Source organism: Staurois parvus, unplaced genomic scaffold (genome assembly GCF_062004578.1).
Source record: "Staurois parvus isolate SC_StPar_1 unplaced genomic scaffold, SC_StPar_1.0 ptg000827l, whole genome shotgun sequence".
Lineage (NCBI taxonomy): Eukaryota > Metazoa > Chordata > Amphibia > Anura > Ranidae > Staurois > Staurois parvus.
In genome coordinates this window covers 7,225,294-7,245,575 of record NW_028318623.1, presented here as the reverse complement: position 1 = coordinate 7,245,575, position 20,282 = coordinate 7,225,294, and the positions used below count along the sequence as shown (strand labels likewise).

At 43.9% G+C, this 20,282-nt stretch overlaps 1 protein-coding gene across 2 annotated transcripts in view; it reads left to right on the top strand.

The window, feature by feature from the left end:
- LOC149443894 (cell adhesion molecule CEACAM5-like) overlaps positions 1 to 20,282 on the top strand; it is a 107,372-nt gene that overhangs the window by 13,063 nt on the left and 74,027 nt on the right. For both annotated transcript variants that reach the window (XR_016306608.1, XM_089655220.1), the window contains exon 2: positions 11,957 to 12,259. Coding sequence is in view for 1 of the 2 variants with exons in the window: in XM_089655220.1 (XP_089511346.1) it covers positions 11,957 to 12,259 (303 nt within the window). In the remaining variant the exon portion in view is untranslated. The remainder of the gene's footprint in view (positions 1 to 11,956; positions 12,260 to 20,282) is intronic.

Genomic DNA, 20,282 nt, shown 5'->3' with positions numbered 1-20,282 from the left:
CTCAAAAAACTACACTCCCTCGGCCTCAGAGATTCTGCTCTCTCCTGGCTCTCATCCTACCTGTCACAACGCTCCTTCAGCATTACCTATAATGCTACCACCTCCCCCTCACTCCCCCTCTCTGTTGGGGTCCCTCAAGGCTCTGTCCTCGGGCCCCTTCTCTTCTCCATCTATACCTCCTCCCTTGGCCAACTCATACACTCTCACGGCTTCAACTACCACCTCTATGCCGACGACACACAAATCTATCTCTCAACCCCCCACCTCACCCCCTTGGTCTCAGCCCGAATCACACACCTACTGAGCGACATATCAGACTGGATGTCGCTCCACTTCCTTAAATTGAACCTCTCCAAAACCGAGTTTCTTGTCTTCCCCCCAGCCCGGACACCACCCCCCATTGATTTCTCCATCACATCCAACAACGCTACCATCAAACCCGCCCCGCAGGCCAGAGTACTGGGTGTCATTCTGGACTCCAACCTATCCTTCCAGCCCCAAGTCCAATCTTTAACAAACTCGTGCAGACTCCACCTCCGCAACATCGCCAAAATCCGCACGTTCCTAACCCCAGAAACCACTAAACAGCTCATCCACTCCCTCATCATATCACGACTCGACTACTGCAACTCCCTCCTCACTGGCCTGCCTCGCCGCTGGCTATCCCCTCTTCAGTCCATCCTGAACACGGCTGCCAGACTCATTCACCTTTCCAACCGCTCTGTCTCCGCCACCCCCCTCTGCCAATCCCTCCACTGGCTTCCGATTGCGCAACGGATCAAATTCAAAATCCTAACGCTGACGTACAAAGCTGTCCACCATACTGCCCCGTACTACATCTCTGACCTAATATCCAAGTACCGCCCAACACGCACACTCCGCTCCTCACAAGACCTCCTTCTCTCTAGTTCCCTGGTCTCCTCCTCCCATGCCCGCCTCCAGGACTTCTCCAGGGTGTCACCCATCCTCTGGAACTCCCTGCCCCAACCCATCAGATTATCACCTACTCTCCTCTCCTTTAGGCGCACCCTGAAAACCCATCTCTTCAGGGAAGCCTACCCCACCCCCTGCTAACTTGCCGACCTCCTCCACTCTTCCAACCACTCCATCCCCCACAGCTATCTCCTCCTGTGCCACCACCCCCTCCCTCCTAGATTGTAAGCTCGAAAGAGCAGGGCCCTCGATCCCCTCATGTTTTGCATTGTATTGGTATTGTTCTGTCACATGTTCTGTCTCCCTTTGTAATGTACAGCGCTGAGCGAACTATTGGCGCTTTATAAATACTGTATAATAATAATAATAATAATGAACTTTAATGTAACAAACAACCAATACACACAACTTGAGAAAGTGGAGGTCATATGTTTATTGTCACATCTGCATTTCCCAAGAGTATCTGACTGCAGACTGAAGCTCCACTCTTGACAGGAAACATGTAACCTCCACAGGTTTTTTGTTTTTTTTTTAAATAAAAAAAACATAACCCTTTTGCTGCCAAAGCCGTTTTTGCATTTTTTGCACTCATTTTTAAAATCATTTTAGACTTGATGATTACACAAAACCCCCAAATCTTATATATTGTCTGAAAGCAGACACCCTAGAGCACTTGTGTCAAACTGGCGGCCCTCCAGCTGTTGCCAAACTACAAGTCCCATGAGGCATTGCAAGATTGACAGTTACAAGCATGACTCCCGAAGGCAGAGGCATGATGGGACTTGTAATTTCGCAACAGCTGGAGGGCAGACTGTTTGACATCCTTGCCCTAAAGAATAAGCGGAACATATTAATGTAAGCACAGGCGCCCACGCTTGAAAGCATCAATTGCGATACACATGTTACATATCGCCGTGCATGCCGGAGTGAGAGTAATATTTCTAGCACCAGACCTCCCCGTAACACTAAACTGATGGACTATAGGGGGCTTTTGAAGCGTCGGCTAGAGAAAATATAGGGCATTAAAGTTTGTCGCCATTTCACAGGAACACACAAATTTCAGGTTTGACATGTTGGGTATCTTTTCTCTCAGGGCCACCTCATCTTTTATATTTTGCAGAAAATGTGTGCATTTCCTAGACCTTTGCGATAATATCATGTAACATAAAAAATTGGAACTACCACTATTTTAATCCCTAGGGTGTCTGCTTTCAGAAAATATATAATTTTGGGGGGTTTTGTTTAATCTTCAGGTCTAAAATTATTTTTTTTTACATGTGTGCAAAAAATGCAAAAACAGCTCTGGCAGCAAAAGGGTTAAAGTTGATTAGAGGAAAAAAAATGGTGGAGGTCACATTTCCCTGTCTGCCGCCAGATACGCTTGAGAAATGCAGATGTGACAGGAAACGTGACTTCCTTGAATTGTGTCTATTAGTTGTTTGTTACATTAAAGTTCATTTTAATAAAAAATTGGAGTGGAGGTCACATGTTTCCTGACAAATGGAGCTCCAGTCTGCAGCCATTGGTTGTTTGTTACATTAAAGTTCATTTTAAAAACAAATTATGGAATGGAGGTCACATGTTTCCTGACAAGTGGAGCTCCAGTCTGCAGCCATTGGTTGTTTGTTAAATTAAAGTTCATTTTAAAAAAAAATGATGAAATGGAGGTCACATGTTTCCTGACAAGTGGAGCTCCAGTCTGCAGCCATTGGTTGTTTGTTACATTAAAGTTCATTTTAATAAAAAGTTGGAGTGGAGGTCACGTTTCCTGACAAGTGGAGCTCCAGTCTGCAGCCATTGGTTGTTTGTTACATTAAAGTTCATTTTAAAAAAAAATGATGGAATGGAGGTCACATGTTTCCTGACAAGTAGAGCTCCAGTCTGCAGCCATTGGTTGTTTGTTTCATTAAAGTTCATTTTAAAAAAAAATGGAGTGGAGGTCACGTTTCCTGTAAAAAGTGTAGCTCCAGTCTGCAGGCAGACCCCTCTCACTGCAGTGGGGACATGGACAGAAGGAGGAGATGGAGAACAGCAGGATTAACCTTTTTTTTTTTTTTTGCAGAATACATAAAATGAATCCCATAGTGAATGAAGGGTTATGAATACCATGTAATACAGCATATATTGATAGATTTTAATGATGTGGTTTTAATGACACTTTAACTAGTTGAGGACACGTTTTCTTTTAATTTAACTGTATATTTCTTGCTGCTACCATAACCTACCACCTACAAACAACACAAAATAATTTCTAATGCTCCTGACAATCACAACAATACCACACCTGTGTATGTTAGTTGTTTGTACCCATAGTACGGCCCAGAAACAATAGTGCGCATTTTGCTTTTTGTTTTTTTGTTTTTTATCCTGCCACTAACTGACATTGTTAAAAATTAAAAAAAAAATCATGAGCAAAAAAAACTGACCCTGACCCTTGACCCTGACCTTTAACACTGACCTTCTCCTTTGACCCTGACCATGACCCAAACAAATCTGCTTTAAGATAACAAAGCATGTTGTTTTTGTAAGGACATTGCCATTGCTAAATTAACCGCATGCCGCCCAGCCACTGTATAAATACGGTGACAGGGCGGCACGGCTGGGCAAAAGCATGTTTAAAAACGTGCGTTTTGTGAACAGGTAGGGGGTGCGCGCGCCGCTGCCCTACCTTTCCTACCGATCACAGCCGCGGATGTCAGTCGCCGGGTCACAGCAGGTCGTTATCGGCTATGTCCCGGCGATCGGCGGCAATCGCTGACAGAGAGCACAGCTGCAGTAGCTGTGCTGTCTGTCACTTCCCTGACAGCTCCTGACACGCTGATCGGGACAAAGGAGTTTCTCTCTCCTGATCAGCGGTGTTCCCTGCAGTACACACCCCCACCCCCTAGTAAAACACTCCCCTCACACAGTTAACCCTTTCCCTGAATAATTAAACGTAACCCCTTCCTCCCCAGTGCCATTAGTACAGTGTCAGTGTTTTTTGCACTGATCACTGTATTGGTGTCACTGGGGATGTCAGTGACCCCAAGTCAGTACCCCCCAATGTCAGAATGTCCGCCGCAGTCCCGCCATAAGTCGCTGATCGCCGCCATAAGTCACTGATTGCCGCCATAAGTCGCTGATCGCCGCCATTATTAGTATTAAAAAAAACCTAAAAATCCCAGTATCTTTCCCGCCATTTGTAAAATTTATATACCGTATTTTCTGGCATATAAGACGACCCCCTACTTTTCCTGTTAAAATGTAGTGTTTGGGCTATACTCACCGTATAAGACTACCCCTCTTCCAATGCACACCAGTGGGAAGAATCGTGCCCCATCATTGATGTCAGTGGGAGGAGTAGTGCCACATCACTGATGTCAGTGGGAAGAATCATGCCCCATCATTGGTGTCAGTGGGAGGAATAGTGCCCCATCATTGGTATTAGTGGGAGGAATAGTGCCCTATCATTGGTGTCAGTGGCGGGAATAGTGCCCCATCATTGGTATCAGTGGGATGAATAGTGCCCCATCATTGGTGTCAGTGGGAGGAATAGTGCCCCATCATTGGTATCAGTGGGAGGAATAGTGCCCTATCATTGGTGTCAGTGGCGGGAATAGTGCCCCATCATTGGTATCAGTGGGAGGAATAGTGCCCCATCATTGGTGTCAGTGGGAGGAATAGTGCCCCATCATTGGTATTAGTGGGAGGAATAGTGCCCCATCATTGGTGTCAGTGGGAGGAATAGCGCCCCATCATTGGTGTCAGTGGGAGGAATAGTGCCCCATCATTGGTGTCAGTGGGAGGAATAGTGCCCCATCATTGGTATTAGTGGGAGGAATAGTGCCCCATCATTGGTGTCAGTGGGAGGAATAGCGCCCCATCATTGGTGTCAGTGGGAGGAATAGTGCCCCATCATTGGTGTCAGTGGGAGGAATAGCAACCCATCATTGGTGTCAGTGAGAAGAATTGTGCCCCATCATTGGTATCAGTGGCAGGAATAGTGCCCCATCATTAGTATCAGTGGGGGGAATAGCACCCCATCATTGGTGTCAGTGGAATAGTGCCCCATCTTTGGTGTCAGTGGGAGGAATAGTGTCCCATCATTGGTGTCAGTGGGAGGAATAGTGTCCCAACATTGGTGTCAATGGGAGGAATAGTATCCTATCATTGGTGTCAGTGGGGGGGGGGAGGAATAGTGCCCCATCGTTGGTGTCAGTGGGGGGTGGAATAGTGCCCCATCATTGGTGTCAGTGGGGGGTGGAATAGTGCCCCATCATTGGTGACAGTGGGGGGGGGAGGAATAGTGCCCCATCGTTGGTGTCAGTGGGGGGTGGAATAGTGCCCCATCATTGGTGTCAGTGGGGGGGAGGAATAGTGCCCCATCGTTGGTGTCAGTGGGGGGTGGAATAGTGCCCCATCATTGGTGTCAGTGGGGGGGGGGAATAGTGCCCCATCATTGGTGTCAGTGGGGGGGAGGAAAAGTGCCCCATCATTGGTGTCAGTGGGGGGGAGGAAAAGTGCCCCATCGTTGGTGTCAATTGGGGGGGGGGAGGAATAGTATCCCATCATTGGTGTCAGTGGGGGGTGGAATAGTGCCCCATCATTGGTGTCAGTGGGGGGGGATGAATAGTGCCCAATCGTTGGTGTCAGTGGGAAGAATAATGCCCCATCATTGGTATCAGTGACACCAATGATGGGGCACTATTCCTCCCACTGACACTTGCTGACCCCTGTTCCAGTATGGTGCTGCTGCAGCCAGCATATGTAGTTGCAGCAGCACCTAAGCACGGCACACTTACCTGCATCTCCTTCACTCGATTTTCGCGGGGCCGCTCAGCTCCGCCTCCTCGCCGGTGATTGGCCGCCTGTGTGCCTTTCCTGAGCTACAGTTCTGGCGGCCAATCACCGGGGAGGAGGCGGAGCCGAGCAGCTGCGCGAACATCCAGTGGACGAACTGAATGAAGGAGCAGCCGCGCTTCCTGGACCGGATCGTCGTGGGACCGGAGCCAGGTAAGAGACAGCAGCCCCTGCCCACCCCTGTACTTAGTTTCCCTTCTGGTGGAAGGGGGGGGAGCGGCGGCAGCATCACGCCGCCCACCTAAAAAGTTTTAGCATGCCGTTACCGGCGTATAAGACGACCCCCGACTTTTGAGAAGATTTTCAAGGGGTAAAAAGTCGTCTTATACGCCGGAAAATACGGTAACTTTCACGTAAACCAATTAATTTACATGTATTGGGTGTTTTTTTTTAGCAAAGACATGTCGCAGAATGCATTTTGGCAGAAATTTATGACTAAATTTGATTTTTACATTTTTTTACTGGACATGTTTTATAGCAAAAAGTCCAAAATATTGTTTTTTTTCCTCAAAATTGTCAGCCTTTTTTTTATAGCGCAAAAAATAAAAACCGCACAGGCGATCAAATACCACCGAAAGAAAGCTCAATTTGTGGGGAAAAAAAAGATGTCAATTTCATTTATGTACCGTATTGCATGACCGTGCAATTGTCCGTTAAACTAGCGCAGCGCTGTATAGCAAAAAAATGGCGTAAATTGCAGTATCTATACCATAGTTTGTAGACGCTATAACTTCCACACAAAGCAATCAATATACACTTATTGGGATTTTTTTTACCAAAAACATGGAGCAGAATACATTTTGGCCTAAATTTATAACCAACTTTGAGTTTACTATATATTTTTTATAGCTGAAAGTAAAAAATATTGTTTTTCTTCAAAATTTTTGGCATTTTTTTGTTTATAGCGTGAAAAATAAAAAGAGCACAGGTGATCAAATACCACCGAAAGAAAGCTCTATTTGTGTGAAAAAAAGGAGGTAAATTTCGTTTGGGTGCAGCATTGCATGACCGCGCAATTATCAGTTGAATTAGTGCAGCGCCGAGTAGCAAAAAGAGGCCTGGTCATTAAGGGGGGTAAATCCTCAGGAGGGCGAGTGGTTAACAGGTCCATAGCAGAAATGTAATGTCTGGTCCATTTGGAGCATACAGGTTTGAGAAGTGAAGTGGTTAAAGTCCAATTTGAGCTAAAACTTTTTTTAACCACTTGGGCTCCAGAAGGTTTTACCCCCTTCATGACCAGGCCATTTTTTGCCATTTGGCACTGCACTACTTTAACTGCAATTTGCTCAGTCATACAACACTGTACCCAAATAAAATTTATAAAAAAAATTTCACACAAATAGAGCTTTCTTTTGGTGGTATTTAACCAATTCCCGCCTGGCCAATAGCACAAAGGTGGCTGGCAAAACACCTTGCCCCTCTGGGTGGACGCCGTATGGCGTCCTTTCAGGCATGCGCAGTGCGCCTGCCCGCAGGGCCCCTCTGCGGCACAATTTGTCATTGACCGTGTACCTCGGATGACAGATCTGTGTACTGGCCCCGTTTCCAGTACCATGTGACCTGCTGTGACCAATCACGGCAGGTCACATGACAGTTGTATACAATGGATGGCTTCCTTTCATGCCATCCATTGTATACTAGTGTCTAGCTGTGAATGGTCACAGCGATCACATGCACAAGCTGGGCCAAACACAGCCCAGTGTCATGTGATTAGTCGTGGCCAAATCACAGCTCAGCACAAAAAAAAAAAACCCTGAATGAATCGATGTCATTCAGGTAAATGCTTGCTTATAGCAAAGTAATTCTTTGCTATAAGCAAATTGTGTAAAAAAGAAAAAAAAATATTGATCACTTCCCCAAAAGTAGTACAATGTTACTATGGTAACATTATATTACTTTGGTCATAATGAAATATGAAAAAAAATCTTAAAAAAAAGAGAAAAAAGTAATAAAAAATTAAAACTAATAAAAAAAGTTAAAAAAAGTAAAAAAAAATTATAATTATTTTTTTTTTCGTACTGTCACCAGTCAGTGTCCCTGATCACCGCCATGTCAGTTATATGATGATGCTGTACTGCACTGGTGACAGTATGTAGAAAAAAAAAAATAGTGAAAATTATTAACTAGGGTCGGTGTCACTACTGGTAGCATGAGGCCATATCTCGACCCTACAGAGATTGCACAGGCAGTCCCAACTTCTCCAGAATGGCACATCAATATGTGCCATTGCCAGAAGGTTTGCTGTGTCTCCCAGCACAGTCTCAAGAGCATGGAGGAGATTCCAGGAGACAGACAGTTACTCTAGGAGAGCTGGACAGGGCCATAGAAGTTCCTTAACCCATCAGCAGGACCGGTATCTGCTCCATTGTGCAAGGAGGAACAGGATGAGCACTGGCAGAGCCCTACAAAATGACCTCCAGCAGGACACTGGTGTGAATGTCTCTGACCAAACAATCAGAAACAGACTTCATGAGGGTGGCCTGAGGACCCGACGTCCTCTAGTGGGCCCTGTGCTCATTGCCTGGCACCATAGAGCTCAATTGGCATTTTCCATTGAACACCAGAACTTGCAGGTCCACCACTGGCTCCCTGTGATTTCACAGATGAGAGCAGGTTCACCCTGAGCCCATGTGACAGACATGAAAGGGTCTGGAGGAGCCGTGGAGAACGTTCTGCTGCCTGTAACATCGTTCAGCATGACCATTTTGGTGGTGGGTCAGTGATGATCTGGGGAGGCATATCCATGGAGGGACGCACAGACCTCTACAGACTAGACAATGGAACCCTGACTGCCATTAGGTATCGGGATGAAATCCTTGGACCCATTGTCAGACCCTATGCTGGTGCAGTGCCTCCTGGGTTCCTTCTGGTGCACCACAATGCCTCATGTGGCATGAGTATACGGGCAGTTCATGGAGGATGAAGGAATTGACACCATTGAATGGCCCCCATGCTCGCCTGACCTAAATCCAATAGAGCACCTCTGGGATATCATGTTTCGGTCCATCCGACACCGCCAGGTTGCACCTCAGACTGTCCAGGAGCTCAGTGATGCAGGCTCAGTGAGAGAAGCTGATGTGATCCCAGTGTGGCGATCTGCATCACCGCTGTGCTGAACTGATGTGCAGAGTCCCGCAGCAGAAGGACAAAAATCTGTCTCAGGAGGAGAACAGCCCCCCTGTGTTCATCTCTAAATTCTGAGCTCAGAGACTGAGCCAGTCCCTTGCTGTAGAATATATCTGCTCTCCCAGCATCCTTAAGGTTTGCCTGCTCTCTGGTAGTTGTAGTTTAATCAGCACTCAGAAATACATTGATACAGTGAAGGGGGGGGGGGGGGGTGGCTACTTTTTGAAAAGTTAACATTTTTCTGGGTGTTCGTTTTATATTTATATTTTAACAGAAAGTAAGGGAAAGGGTTTTTTTTTTGTAAAAGGTTTGTTTTATACCTTTAACTAGTAAAAAATAAAAAGAGTGTTTATTGAACACTAAAAAAAACCCTCTAAATGTCTCAACAAGTAATATAAAATTCATTTGAATACAGTGTTGCATAATCAAGTCAATCAAAATATCATAGTACTGAAAAATAATAAATGACCTGATGAAGAGGATGGGTGTAACATGCTGGTACTGAGGTGGTTAAAAAATAAAATAAAAAAAAATACAAATCTAGGGGTTGGGGGCCCCCATTGGGGGGGGGGCGTGGATGCTGCAGGAGTTAGGCTTTAACTGAAGCCATCTGTGTGTTTCACTGCCCACTTAAGAGCCGCTGAATATTTGATGCTCCCTGTCTGTTCTGAGCAGGATTTAGAAGCACAGCCCCTGCTGACACCATGGTGAAACCTTGACCAGGAGAACCCCCTGGCTCTGAAATACAAAATAATCACACAGTTTAAAGTGAACCAATACTCTGATTGTATTGAGGTTAACCACTTCAAGTCCGGACACTTTCACCCCCTTCCTGTCCAGAACAATTTTCAGCTTTCAGTGCTATCACACTTTGAATGACAATTGAGTGGTCATGCTACACTGTACCCATATGAATTTTTTTAGCATTTTTTTTTGAGACAAATAAAACTTTATTTTGGTGGTATTTATTCACCATTGGGATTTTTATTTTTTTTGCTATATAAATGAAAAAGTCCAAAAATTTTGAAAAAAAGTGTTTTCTTATAAAATTTTGCAAATAAATAATCTTTCTTCATAAATCTTGGCCAAAATGTATTCAGCTATCGTTTTAGTAAAAAAGAAATAAAATAACCCAAATTAGTTTATAACCAAATTTATAATTTTGAAAACATTTGTTTACATTTTTATTTTTTTTTATTTTATTATTTATGTTTTTTTTAACATACTGTCACCCTAGCAGTACAGTGTCACCACAGTGACACTGTACTATTTGTGGGGGGTGATGAAGATTTTTTTTTTTACACTGATTACTTTTACACCCATAAAGGCTATTAAAGCAATCATTTCTCCTTCTCTCTGGCTGCATTCTTGCAGTCATTGAGAAATACTGTGTGAGCTGTGATTGGTCACAGCTTGTCACATGGTACAAGGCTGTTGTGAATAGCCTTGTACCATGTGACCTCTGTGATCATTCACAGATTTCACACGTAGTAAGCAATGATGTCAGAAGAACATTAAAGCTATAAGCTGCAGTACTGAATTGGGCTAAGACTTCTGTGTTCCAAGTAGTAGACTGTGATGCAGGTGTACTGGACTGAAATAACTGAGGAAACAGCAGGATCTCTGGCAACTGAAGACAGTTTGGGTTGTGGAATCCTCTCACCAAGTCTGTAGTCTTAGCAGAGTTGGGGGGCCCCCTTGTCCTCTTGGTCCCTCTGAGAGTGAAAATATCTGAATAGAAGTGGCATCTTGCTTACCACTATTCATGTGATCACTGATTGGCCAATCAGTGATCACATGATCGGAACTTCACACAGAGGTCTTGTACAGCGATTGGTGTTCTGCTGTGTCCTCCATATTACTCCATAGTATAGAAACAACTCTTCTGCACGCTTGTTGGGACCCTAGTTGGTGCACATTACGGTTGAGGTCCTTTTTATTTAAGAGCAAGATTTCTTGAAAAAGAAAGGGCACAGTAGTAGGAAAACTCCACTTGATTGATGGTAGTGGAACTAGAAAGGACCCTTTTTTGAAGTAGACATTGTAGAGGACGGGGCGGGAATAGACTCCAGTAGAATTTAAATTCCAAGAAGTTGAGAATTGGCTTGATGGAGCAAGTTCCTTTACAGCTATAATGTATTGGGGATGAAGTATCAACAGTTTTACTGTCCACAAAGATGTGCTGCAGGAGGAATACTGCATTCAGAGCAATGGAGGGGGGAAAGAACATTAAAGCTATAAGCTGCAGTACTGAATTGGGCTAAGACGTCTGTGTTTCAAGTAGTAGACTGTGATGCAGGTGTACTGGACTGAAATAACTGAGGAAACAGCAGGATCTCTGGCAACTGAAGACAGTTTTGGTTGTGGAATCCTCTCACCAAGTCTTTAGTCTTGGCAGAGTTGGGGGGCCCCCTTGCCCTCTTGGTCCTTCTGAGAGTGAAACAGTACTGGTCATGATTCCGCAATCTGCCAGCCTGCAGAGTTGACTCTCCTGCTTGCAGCAATACCAACGATCTGTAGTCCTTCCTTCTGGCTCTCCGATGCGTCCTGCTCTGGCCTGGGCCCCTCTGAGTCCCGCGCCAACATCCAGCCCACGTCCTGCCTTTCACACAGTCTCTCTCCTCCTTCCAGGAAGTTTGTGGGATTTTAATTATATATCCCAATCCTTTGCCAGCTCTTCTGTAGTCTGCTTTTAGCCTGTCCAGACACAACAGTCCTGCCTTCAGCAAGTTCAACAATGCTTTGCTATACAAGTCTGTAATAACTAAATTGTGAAACATCGCCATCTTGTGGTCAATCAATAGTCCTGTAAACAGTAACCATGCAGTGTGTTACATGTGTATTGTGAAATATGTCCGTAGTGATGGCAGCTTTAACCAAAATATCTAATATCTCCGGTGCTGAAGTTCTGATGGACTTCTAAAAATTTAATTTGTATAAAAAGGGTTAATTATATAAATATCAATGTTTTTACTAACACTTTTATTTCAGGCATACTATACTTTAGAGATACCGGTTTAATCTTCTTTAATCTTTGTTTTCTCTGTTTCTTCTGCAGGTGATGTATTTGCTACTGAGGTGGTGAATGGAGCATTTGGTAGATATGTTTACTTTAATGAGTCCATCTCAGATCAGACACTTGGATTATTCTGGAATTTTAAAGGTACACAGATCGCTTCCCGTTTTCCGGGTTTATCTCCTGGATGTACTCCCCAGTATGCAGGAAGATGTCAGATGTATGACAATGGAACTCTGAGACTGGATAATCTGACCTCTGCAGATGAGGGGACTTACACTTTTAATGCAATTATACCACCCTCTACAAATATAAAGTCGAGCATCTATGATCTTAGAATCTACCGTAAGTTGTACCTTACTACCTATTTGCACTATAGGTTATTATTGTTATCATTTTTACATTGCAGTTATTTAACCCTTTTGCTTTTGGAGCCATTATTTTGTTTTTCCCTTTTTTTTTTAAATGAAAAGATGCTTAAACCCCCAAAACAGTATATATTTTCTGAAAGCAGAGCACCTATAGAATGAAATAATGGTAGTTGCAATTTGTGTTATATTAGACTCTTTATCACATCTATATTTCAAGTAAAAAAAATATGTTCAATAGCGTTGAAAGCAGGCGTTTGAGGGGCATTTTTAATGCTCCTCAAATGCCTATGAAAATGATACACATGGCAGCACACACAGTGCTGTTCACACTGAAGCATTAGCATCGTGTCAAAGTCGAGTCAGGAGTTGAAGCCAGGGGCGGACTGACAACTCATGGGGCCCCCGGGCAATAGGGTATCATGGGGCCCTGCGACCTTGCCCAAACTCAAAAAAGCCTATGAAAAAGGTACCAGGGGCATCTCATGGGGCCCCCTACTGACCCCGGGCCCTCGGGCAGTGCCCGAGTTTCCAAATGGTCAGTGATCCCCTGGTTGAAGCCTTTCAACGCCTCCCATTCAAGTTTATGGTGACACTCCTCAAATGCCTGGCAGGTGTTTGCAGGACCTTTGTGGGGCATTAATACTACTAAGTTCATTATAGGCATTTGTGGTGCAGTTTTAACGCTTGTAAACGCCTATAAAATGCCTCAAAACCATGCATAGGGCATTTGGGGAGCATTTTTAACGCTTGTAAAATGCCTGTCTAATGCTATAGGGGCATTTGGGAAGAAGTCAAGTGTGAACAAGCCCTAAAGGTGTCAAGACCGTGACCAGAAAACAGCAAAAAACTACAATACCTAAAATTGGGCATCTGTACAGACACTCAAACCACTTCTGTTACAGAGCCCTAATTCGGCTCCACATCATGTAGACAAATTATGGCTGCAGTTTGTTTACATTCTGATACTGCTGCACTGTTATGCTGGCAATAGATGGGCCATTTATCGGCCGAATTGTGAGCCGATAAATGAAAAATCGGTCGTTGCTGCCACCAATGCTGCCACCAATGCTTACGAAAAATGGACGTATTTCGTAGATTTTCCAGCATGACCGATAAAAAGAAATGAGAAGAACTGCGAAAAACGACATTGCCCCCCTAACGGTGTGAATATCGACCGATTATTCGTTCGGACAAAAAATCGGTCAATAAACGACCCGTATATGCACTGCATTAGGCTCAGTTCACACTAGCTTTGTAATGCAAATTATACACATGGCAGCACACAGTGCTGTTCACACTCAGTGGCGTCCCTAGGGGGGTGCGAGCCGCACCGGGTGACACCATCACAGGGGGTGCAGGAGCAGGATGCCAGCAGAGCTTCTGGGTTCTGTGAAGGTCCTGACCAGTTATTGGGGTGATCCCGGATTCCTGGCACAGTGACACCTGCCCCCCCGATGTAGCGGTAAAATGAGTATCCCGGACTTGTGAAGATTTGTGATTTGTATCCCCTGAAGTAACTGTGCATGTGCCGGTTTCAGGCCAAAGAAGCCAATCTCCGAATTTAGCCAGGGAGTATTTACCACAAGGCAAACAAGGCATTTGCCTAGGGTGGCATTTTTTTAGGGGGGCAGCACCGACCCCTGGAAGAAGGGGCGGAAGAAGGGACACATGGGGACTAGGTAGGATAATAGATAGGCTGTGAGCTGCTTGACGGTTATGCAGAGCCCAACTCTTGCTCCTGGGGATATCTGGAGCTGTGAAGGTCTCTCTCTCACTGTGGGGGGGGAGGGGGATAATAACAGAAGGCTCTCTCAAGGGGGGGGGGCAGGGGTGTTGTTGGTCAATATCAGGCTCTCTCTCTGTGGGGGGGTGTTATTGGTTGGTGTCAGACTCTCTCTCTGTGGGGGGGCATCTGATTTTTTTGTTGCCTAGGGCAGCACAAAACCTGAATACACCACTGACTTTAGCACAGAGCTGCCATAGTTAACCCCATACAGACTGCAAACCTCTGAAGCTGATCCCGCAGATCACTATGGGTTACAAGATCAGTTAACTGATCTTCCAACCCATAGTGATCCACAGGATCAGCTTCTTCGGCCTGAAACCGGCACATGCACAATTGCTTCAGGGGATACATATCTTCACAGGTCCGAGATACTCATTTTACCGCTACACCGGCACCGCTCCTTCCTCTCTGGAGGGGTGACACCACGTGTTACCACACCGGGTGACACCTATCCTAGGGGCGCCTCTGTTCACAGTGAAGCATTAGCATTAGTGTCCTTGCAAAATTGATGCCTCCTGCTGAGTCAGGAGGAGTTGAAGCCTTTCAACTCCTCCTATTCAATTTCTATGGTGACGCTCCTCAAATGAATGGCAGGTGTTTGCGAGGCGTTAATACCATTAACTTCATTGTAGGCGTTTGTGGTGTGCTTTTAACGCTTGGAAAATGCCTATGAAATGCCTCAAAAACAAGCATAGGGCATTTGGGGAGCATTTGAGGAGCATTAAAAATACTCCCCAAACACCTGTCAAATGCTATGTGGTGATTAGAAGGAAGTCAAGTGTGAAGAAGCCCTTATACTTACAATGGCTGCAGTAAAATGGTTGAAACCCAATTGAAGTCACATAAATATTTGCACATTTGCAAAATTCTTTAAAATAATCAAGAGAGACACTTTAAAGGTCTTGTTAAAAAAAAAGCTGGAGGTATAGGGGCATGATAACAAAAACTGGTTTCATGGCTTTCTCCTTTTTCTTCTATGCTTTTTTATGTTTTCCACAAATCAGGGCCCTGGCAAATTTTAAAGTGGGGCCCATTATGCTGAAAGATTGTCACAACAGAATGAGGGGACGAAAAAATGTAGTATACAGCACAATGAGGCCGTACAGAGAGGGAGACTTGAGGGTACACTAAGGCTGAACACAGACGATGCAATCTGATGGTACAATCCCCTGTAGGATTGGTTCACACCTCTGCGATTTGTAGCACATTAGCTGAAGCACAACGCATGACAATCTATTTAATATTGTTTTCTATGGAGCCCAATCACATTACTGCAGTGCGCTTTTGGAGTAGGAAGGTACAGTTTTTGCTCCGTAGACTTCAATGTGAGAACATGATAAATGCCTGTACATGTGCTTTTTAGTGCATTTTTGGTAGAGTTTTATGATTAACAACCTGTTTCCACCTACAAAAGAGCATCAAAAGGGGAAGTTCCACTTTAATGCTTTGCCCCCCGCTCCCCATTAAGGATTGGCACCTTTGGGGATCGGGTACCCGATTTTGATAGGTACTCGCTCCCACTTCCGCTGCAATTGCCTAGACGATCGGAAGCGTATGTTGTCCTCCCCCCTCCCTCCCCTTGGTCTTCTGGGACACGTGACAGGTCTCAGAAGACTACGGGGCCATTCACAAAGCGCAACTCTTCTCGCGCATGCGCTGTGGGCACCTGGCTGTGAAGCCACAAGCTGTCACAGCCAGGTGCCCACACTGAAGATGCCGGCACCAGGGAGAGAAGACGGCCGGTGAAACTAGCCATGGTGAGGACACTGCTGGACCGAAGGACAGGTAAGTGTCTGTACTGTAAAAGTCAGCAGCTACAGTTTTTGTAGCTACTGACTTTGATTTTTGTTTTAGCTGAAGCTCGGCTTTAAGCATGAAACCACATTAAATAAATGCAGCAAAAAATGCGAAAAGAAGTGCACACACAGTGAACAGGTGTGAACCTAGCCTTAGATCTATCATCAACTATATAGCATAGGAGCTTGCCTGATTTGATACTAATTAAAATGATTGTTTATGTTTGTGTTCATATTACATAGTTTTGTAATGATAATTGAGATTGTACAATAATATTTTATAGTGCATGGGCACCCTAAAGTGAGAAAATCTGTGGCATGAAAGCTGTCACATTGCTCTGAATAATACTAATTGTTAAAGGACATGTTTACCAGACCCTTCATGAATAAACACAATGAGCAATTGGTACTGATCGCTCCTGTGTTCAGACATCACTGAAGCATAGTAACCTGTCCTGGGGGGGGGTAGACTTATACCGAGGGACAGAATGACCTGGGTAGGGGGAAGGATTATATAAAGGACAGACTAACCTGGGGGGGTGATACTGGGGGACAGATTGACCTAGGTGGATGATACAGGGGATAGACTGACCTGGGGAAGGATTATACTAGGGGACAGACTGACCTGGGTGGATGATACAGGAGATAGACACTCCCCTGGGGAAGGATTATACTGGGGGACAGATTGACCTGAGTGGGGTTATACTGGAAGACAGATTGACCTGGGGGAGATATTATACTGGGGATCAGATTGACCTGGGTGAGTTTATACTGGAAGAGAGATTGACCTGACCTGGTGGAGAAGGGGATTAAACCGGGGGACAGATTGACCTGGGTGGTTTTATATTGGAAAACAGATTGACCAGAGGGGAGATTATTCTGGGGGACAGATTGACCTGGGTGGTTTTATACTGAAATACAGATTGACCTTGGGGGGTGGGGGATTATTCTGGGGGACAGATTGACCTATGTGGGTTTATACTGGAAGACATATCAAATAAAAGAAACTACCCAGTTCAACTTGCCAGCCATCTAGCCAACAACAGTGGTCAGCAGCCCCAGTCTAAAATTGGCTTTTATCAGCAAGGAACATTAACAGGTATCGCATATTAAAAAAGGGGGAGAAAATACCCAGTTCAACTTTTAAACCGGAAGACAGATTGACCTTGGGGGGGATTATACTGGGGGGCAGACTGACCTGAGGGGGGGGGGATTGTACTGAGGGAAAGACTGACTTGCAGGTGGTGGGAATTGGATTCCTCCATCCTTCTAATTCATATGGATGGAGGAACACACTGGCTGAACATGAAAAAACTGTCTGTCTATGGACAGCTTAACAGACTCATGCACTATATACACTTTAAAGCCGTAGGTCAGTGTGATTTCATGTGCGGCTTGCCTGACATCTGTGCGACTTCATCGCAAGTCGTGCATGAAATTGCAAAAAATAGTGCAGGAACTTTTTTTCCAAATTGATTCGGCACAGTGAAGTCGGAATCGCACCAATTTGTGCATTTCCATAGCAAATGAATTTGGAACTGTCAAATCACATGACACTCTTTAAACAAATAATCTACCTATATGTGCAACAACAAAATTATCCCCATATAATTATATGCATAAACTGACACAAAATCATAAAGTCCAGTGTCTCATTGATCCAAAACCAAATCATAAAAGTCCAGTGTCTCGATAAAGAATAATAGAAAAAAAGTTGTATTTCTTGCAGTGTTGATTGTGAAAAAACCTCAAAAATAAAGAAACTCACAATAGTGCATTACCATAATATAATCAGAAAAAAAAAAAAAAATTATATATATATACACATACATGCACACATAAATGTGTATCATAAAATAGTGCAACTTTTAAGTGATATAAAATAGTGAAACACTTGTGAAAACCTTCCAAAAAAGGTAATAAAACACTCGTGCTCAAAAAATTATAAAATCCTGAAGTGATCCACTCAGTGAGATTCCTACCCACACGTGACACTTCTAGTGAGTAAGGCCAATATACCCTTACCAACAGTAGAAAGAACCCACGCCTTGATCATATATTATGTAGAAATCCTCCAAAGGAACTTTATCCTCCTCTCCTCCTTCACTTTTTGTTAGGGTAATGTTAAAATGTCATTCACATTCATAGGTCTATAAAGCATGACGTACCTCCATATATATTCAGAGTAATATCATTTTAATGAATCTGCTTGCATATTGAATTAAAAATAAGCGGTTTGGACAAACCCCACTCTGTGGGGATTACCAGGCAGTTCCCACAGTTTCCCAGGCAGTTCACACACAAATATCCAGCGATTCCCCAACAAAGATGGCCGCTGTGACACTTCCGGTTCCTGCTCCTTGCGTATAACGTCACTTCCTCTTGACGCCCGTCAAGAGGAAGTGACGTTATACGCAAGGAGCAGGAACCGGAAGTGTCACAGCGGCCATCTTTGTTGGGGAATCGCTGGATATTTGTGTGTGAACTGCCTGGGAAACTGTGGGAACTGCCTGGTAATCCCCACAGAGTGGGGTTTGTCCAAACCGCTTATTTTTAATTCAATATGCAAGCAGATTCATTAAAATGATATTACTCTGAATATATATGGAGGTACGTCATGCTTTATAGACCTATGAATGTGAATGACATTTTAACATTACCCTAACAAAAAGTGAAGGAGGAGAGGAGGATAAAGTTCCTTTGGAGGATTTCTACATAATATATGATCAAGGCGTGGGTTCTTTCTACTGTTGGTAAGGGTATATTGGCCTTACTCACTAGAAGTGTCACGTGTGGGTAGGAATCTCACTGAGTGGATCACTTCAGGATTTTATAATTTTTTGAGCACGAGTGTTTTATTACCTTTTTTGGAAGGTTTTCACAAGTGTTTCACTATTTTATATCACTTAAAAGTTGCACTATTTTATGATACACATTTATGTGTGCATGTATGTGTATATATATATAATTTTTTTTTTTTTTTTCTGATTATATTATGGTAATGCACTATTGTGAGTTTCTTTATTTTTGAGGTTTTTTCACAATCAACACTGCAAGAAATACAACTTTTTTTCTATTATTCTTTATCGAGACACTGGACTTTTATGATTTGGTTTTGGATCAATGAGACACTGGACTTTTATGATTTGGTTTTGGATCAATGAGACACTGGACTTTATGATTTTGTGTCAGTTTATGCATATAATTATATGGGGATAATTTTGTTGTTGCACATATAGGTAGATTATTTGTTTAAAGAGGGTAGATTTTCTTTGGACCTATTTATTTAAGTTCAAGCTTTCAAGGGTTGAAAGTTTTTTCCAATCTCGAATTAGTATAGGTGTAAGGGTGTTTTAGGATATCATTTTCACATTGTAATTATAAATCACATGACACGTTGCACCTTCTTGTCGGCAATGGAACAGTTAAAATGTTTAAAATAGTTCCTGCACTATTTTCTGCAATTTCAGGTGTAACTTGCATTGACATCTGTGCATGAAATCGCACAGATGTCAGGCAAGCTGCATATGTAATCGCACCAGGTCTGCGGCTTTGAAATCTCACTATTTCAAATGAAGTAGCAGGGTTGTTGGTTCGAATCCCAGCCACGGCACCACCTGCCTGGAGTTTGCATGTTCTCCCTGTGCTTGCGTGGCTTTCCTCCAGATACTCCGGTTTCCTCCCACACTCCAAAGACATGCAGGTAGGTTAATTGGATCCTGTCTAAATTGTCCCTAGTATATGTATGTATGAATGTGAGTTAGGGACCTTAGATTGTACGCCCCTTGAGGGTTAGGGACTGATGTGAATGTACAATATATATGTAAAGCGCTGCGTAAATTGACAGCACCATATAAGTACCTAAAATAAATAAATAAGTAGCACGAGTTCAATGTCGCATTCAATGCGAACCAGGGCTTAGAGTGTATGTCTGGGCAAAACAAAAAATATGCAACAAGTGTTCAGACATTTATCTGTTCAGGCAACAGAGCACTCCCTATCTAACACACAAATATCTTATTAAGTATAGTTCAAACATCAGTGCAACATACTCTAGGCCAGGGGTGTCAAACTGGTGGCCCCTCTAGCTGTTGCAAAACTACAAGTCCCATCATGCCTCTGCCTTTGGGAGTCATGCTTGTAACTATCAATCTTGCAATGCCTCATGAGACCTGTAGTTTGGCAACAGCTGGAGGGCCACCAGTTTGACTCCCGTTCTCTAGGAGGAAAAAGTGCAACTTTGATGAATATCAAACACAGCAAGTACACATCTTTATCCACTTGACCTCCAGAAGATTTACTCCCCTTCCTGACCACGCCATTTTTTGCGATACAGTGCTGCATTACTTTAACTGACAATTTCGCGGTTATGCAACATTGTACATAAATAAAATGTATGTCCTTTTCCCCCCACA